Source organism: Pygoscelis adeliae, unplaced genomic scaffold (genome assembly GCF_000699105.1).
Source record: "Pygoscelis adeliae isolate BGI_AS28 unplaced genomic scaffold, ASM69910v1 Scaffold245, whole genome shotgun sequence".
Taxonomy (NCBI): domain Eukaryota; kingdom Metazoa; phylum Chordata; class Aves; order Sphenisciformes; family Spheniscidae; genus Pygoscelis; species Pygoscelis adeliae.
In genome coordinates, this window is record NW_008824766.1 from 522,065 (window position 1) to 525,486 (window position 3,422).

The following is a 3,422-nucleotide window of genomic DNA, read 5'->3' on the forward strand; positions in this document are numbered from 1 at the left end:
TGCAGCCTATCAGTACTTAAAGGGGGCTTATAAGAAAGATGGGGACAAACTGTTTAGCAGGGCCTGTTACGATAGGACAAGGGGTAATGGTTTTAAACTAAAAGAGGGTAGATTTAGACTAGATGTAAGGAAGACATTTTTTACAATGAGAGTGGTGAAGCACTGGCACAGGTTGCCCAGAGAGGTGGTGGATGCCCCGTCCCTGGAAACATTTGAAGGTCAGTTGGACGGGGCTCTGAGCAACCTGATCTAGTTGAAGATGTCCCTGCTCATTGCAGGGGGGTTGGACTAGGGACCTGAATGTCCCTTCCAACCCAAACTATTCTATGATTCTAAATTCCATCTCTGTATTTCACAATACAAGGGGTCTCGTTCAACTAAAACGCAAACTGCGGCCCAAAAAATGGATACCCATTCTGGGAATTCTTCTTGCTAAACATCCCATCCTCATCCACACTAAAGACAAATAAATGAAGTAAACCAAACAAAAGCAATTTGAAGTTTAAACTGTGAACTAAACTTACAGGCTTTCCCATAAAGTGTTTCAAGAGGTAGGTGGCAAAGTGGATGTGAAGATAGAACTCCAGCTTCTGAGCAACTGGTTCATTGTCCCGGACTGAAGATGAAATATGCTCCTCCCAGAGCTGGAAGAAAACTTTCTGCTCACCGTTTTCAAATGCTGTAAGCAGATCTTTCTGCAAAGGGGAAAAGCATTCAGTGAAAAACCACACACAGAGGAGCTACATTTTTTCAACAGTAGGTTAGTGAATGAAGAATTCAAGTGCCATCTGAACACTTTGAATGACAAGTTTTATCCAAAATCTCTCACCATTCAATGACCACCTAAATATTCTTTCTCCACCTGTCTTTAACATCTTTGAGAGCCTGAATAAACCATCAATACAAGAAGTAAAGCCCAAATTTTCAAGCATGTCAATCCGGTGACCCACCTTTACCATAAGGGAAAAATATATGCCTACGGTGTGTGAAAATCAGTCTTATCAAAGTATGGTAAGCTAAAAACCTAAAATAGTGTGAACCAAAACTACTGTCTCAGGTTCAAAAGGACTGGAGTTCTGCAGAAAGAAACAAACTTGAAAGTTCCTGCACTGAAAGAAGAATGCTAGCAGACTTCTTCAAATAATCAAGAACCTGTTCAGACAGTTCAGATAATCTCACTGTTGTAATAATTCACACGGTGGTTAGTGGCCTTTAACTGTTTTTAGTATAACTCAAAGTAAGTATAAAGGATGCATTACCTGAACAGGCAAAGTTTTTGAATCTCTTGAGGAAACACCTGCTGGTTTAGGTAGTGTCTTCCCTTTTATTTTACATTCCTTTGTAAATACTTTCAGTGTTTCTTCAAATTCAGCAAAATCCAAATACTACAAGACAAAAACGTATAGGAACAATATTTTTTTAGATTACTAATGCTTCAATGAGTGACCCATGAATTGCCAAAGTCCTTTGAAGTTTCTCTGTAGCAAGGTCCATAAATGCCAAAGACTGCACAGCAACAAACCAAGAGCTGGTACCTTATGTGGTAGGAAAATGCTGCCTCTCAACTAAATTTCCTCCTGCATCCTAGAGAATAGTACGGACAACCGAGCACATCCTCCCTGAAAGAATGATGCCCCTCGCTTTAGCCCGTAATTTCATTCAACCAAAGAAGAAAAAGAACTAAAATCCGTTAATGCTATACCTTGGTTGAAGAAACAAGTAAGTAACTTCCTTGCAAATAATGTTCTCAGAGGGCAGGATTCTTAAGTGTGACTCTCATCTCCACAGCAGCAATCAGACTGCTTGAATATTAAGCCAGGTCACTCATCTGAAGCTGTACAAGCCAAATTAATGAACAACTAATCAAGCACTGTTCTTCTGAGAAAGAGATAAACAGGCCTGCCCCTTCCTCCCACAATGTACAGTCAACACAAACCACAATTACACACAACTTCCCCTCCTGCCCCCATCTCAGGAGTCTTAGTTATTGGTTGCTGAGGCAAGACATCACATTTCATTTTGCAAACTTGATCTGGATGCCCAACATTGCCACAGAGAACAGGAATCGTTTACTTTCGTCACTGTTAACATAAACAGTAGTATAATAGTGATTAAGTACTTAAACCTCTTTTTGGATTTGTTTTTTGAGATGCACAAAAAGACTTAAGTTGTGTATGATTTTGCCATTTGCCATTCCTGACTCTTTAGGCAGGAATTAACTGTCCAGGCTTTCAATAGACAGCCTGGTGAAAGCTGGGCACAGTGACAGCTGACTGCTGCTCCTGATCACCCCTCCACAGCACCGGCATCTGTGGAACCCTGTAATGGGTTGGGTCACACAAGCACACAAGGCAGCGGGGTTAGGCTGTAGGTTTGGTGTTCACTTAGGGCCCTAAACTAGGCTACCAACACAGTGTCGATCAAAGGAATGAGGCAGTAACAAGCAGCAGAGATCACAGTTTGTGTTCTTGTTCCAAATCATAAATATCCCATTTTAGCCAATTTAGCCAGAAGGCTGAAGCACAGACTACCAGAGAGGCACCCGCCCTTGAAAATTTGCCTCTCACTGTCTTTTTCACAGGACCGTTTCACACTTTAGAATATCTTCTGATTACCTCTTATGGGCAATATGGGTAGAGGACTGCCTAGCTGGAAAATCCTGCTTAGGCATTAAACCATGGAGATCAGTGGTCTCAGGACTTCAGCCTGGGTTTTGTCAGCTCTAGGGTTTTTATATGCCTCCACGATTTTATACACCCATGGAATGAGGTGGCAGCTAAGCAGTGTTTTAAAGATCTCACCATTATCACAGGTTGGACCTTAGCCCCAAAGCTGTCTGTGGATCTAATCAACTTAACTGTTCCTTTAACGAAAGCCTCATTTGCAATGAACAACAGCTCATTCTAGGTGATGTGATGTTTGACTGCTGGCATTTAATGGACATTAAGCCCTTTGAATCTACAGAGCATGACAGGAGTCAATATGATTTCAGGGTGTAGCAAACACTTGGCCAGTTCAATAACTCCAGAATTTAGACCACAGTTACAACGCCTGGCTCTGAACACAAGCATTACGAAATTTTGCCTTGCTCATTTTAACAAAAAAAAAAAAAAGAGAGAAAACCAACCTCTCTCACTAGTCCGAGTAACTCAGCTTCATAAGCTAGAACGTCACCCATCGTTAAGCGTTACTGCTACGTGTCATCGTTGATAAACCTAGAAAATTGTGAAGAAGGGGGGTGTTAGCAGACAGCCCAGCGGTTCACACAGCCCCGCCGCAGCCCAGCCACGCACAGCCCCTTAGCCGTCTCATCTCCAAACAAACCGCATGAGGAAGATTTCCCGCCCCCCGCCCCCCCCCGCCGTAAGAAGTTCCGAAGCCGGTCCTCGCCGACCCGAACCGCCGTTCATCGCCAGGGCGCG

The 3,422-nt window shown here is 42.9% G+C and overlaps 1 protein-coding gene across 1 annotated transcript in view; it reads right to left on the minus strand.

The window, feature by feature from the left end:
* The window catches only part of ARMC9 (armadillo repeat containing 9), a 70,571-nt gene extending 67,362 nt beyond the window's left edge, over window positions 1-3,209 (minus strand). Inside the window, exons 1-3 of the mRNA XM_009323592.1 lie at window positions 3,128-3,209; window positions 1,260-1,385; window positions 525-695 (exon numbers count right to left, since the gene is read on the minus strand). Of these exons, the coding sequence (XP_009321867.1) occupies window positions 525-695; window positions 1,260-1,385; window positions 3,128-3,178 (348 nt within the window). The 5' untranslated portion in view covers window positions 3,179-3,209. The remainder of the gene's footprint in view (window positions 1-524; window positions 696-1,259; window positions 1,386-3,127) is intronic.
* Between the last annotated feature and the right edge of the window lie 213 nt (window positions 3,210-3,422).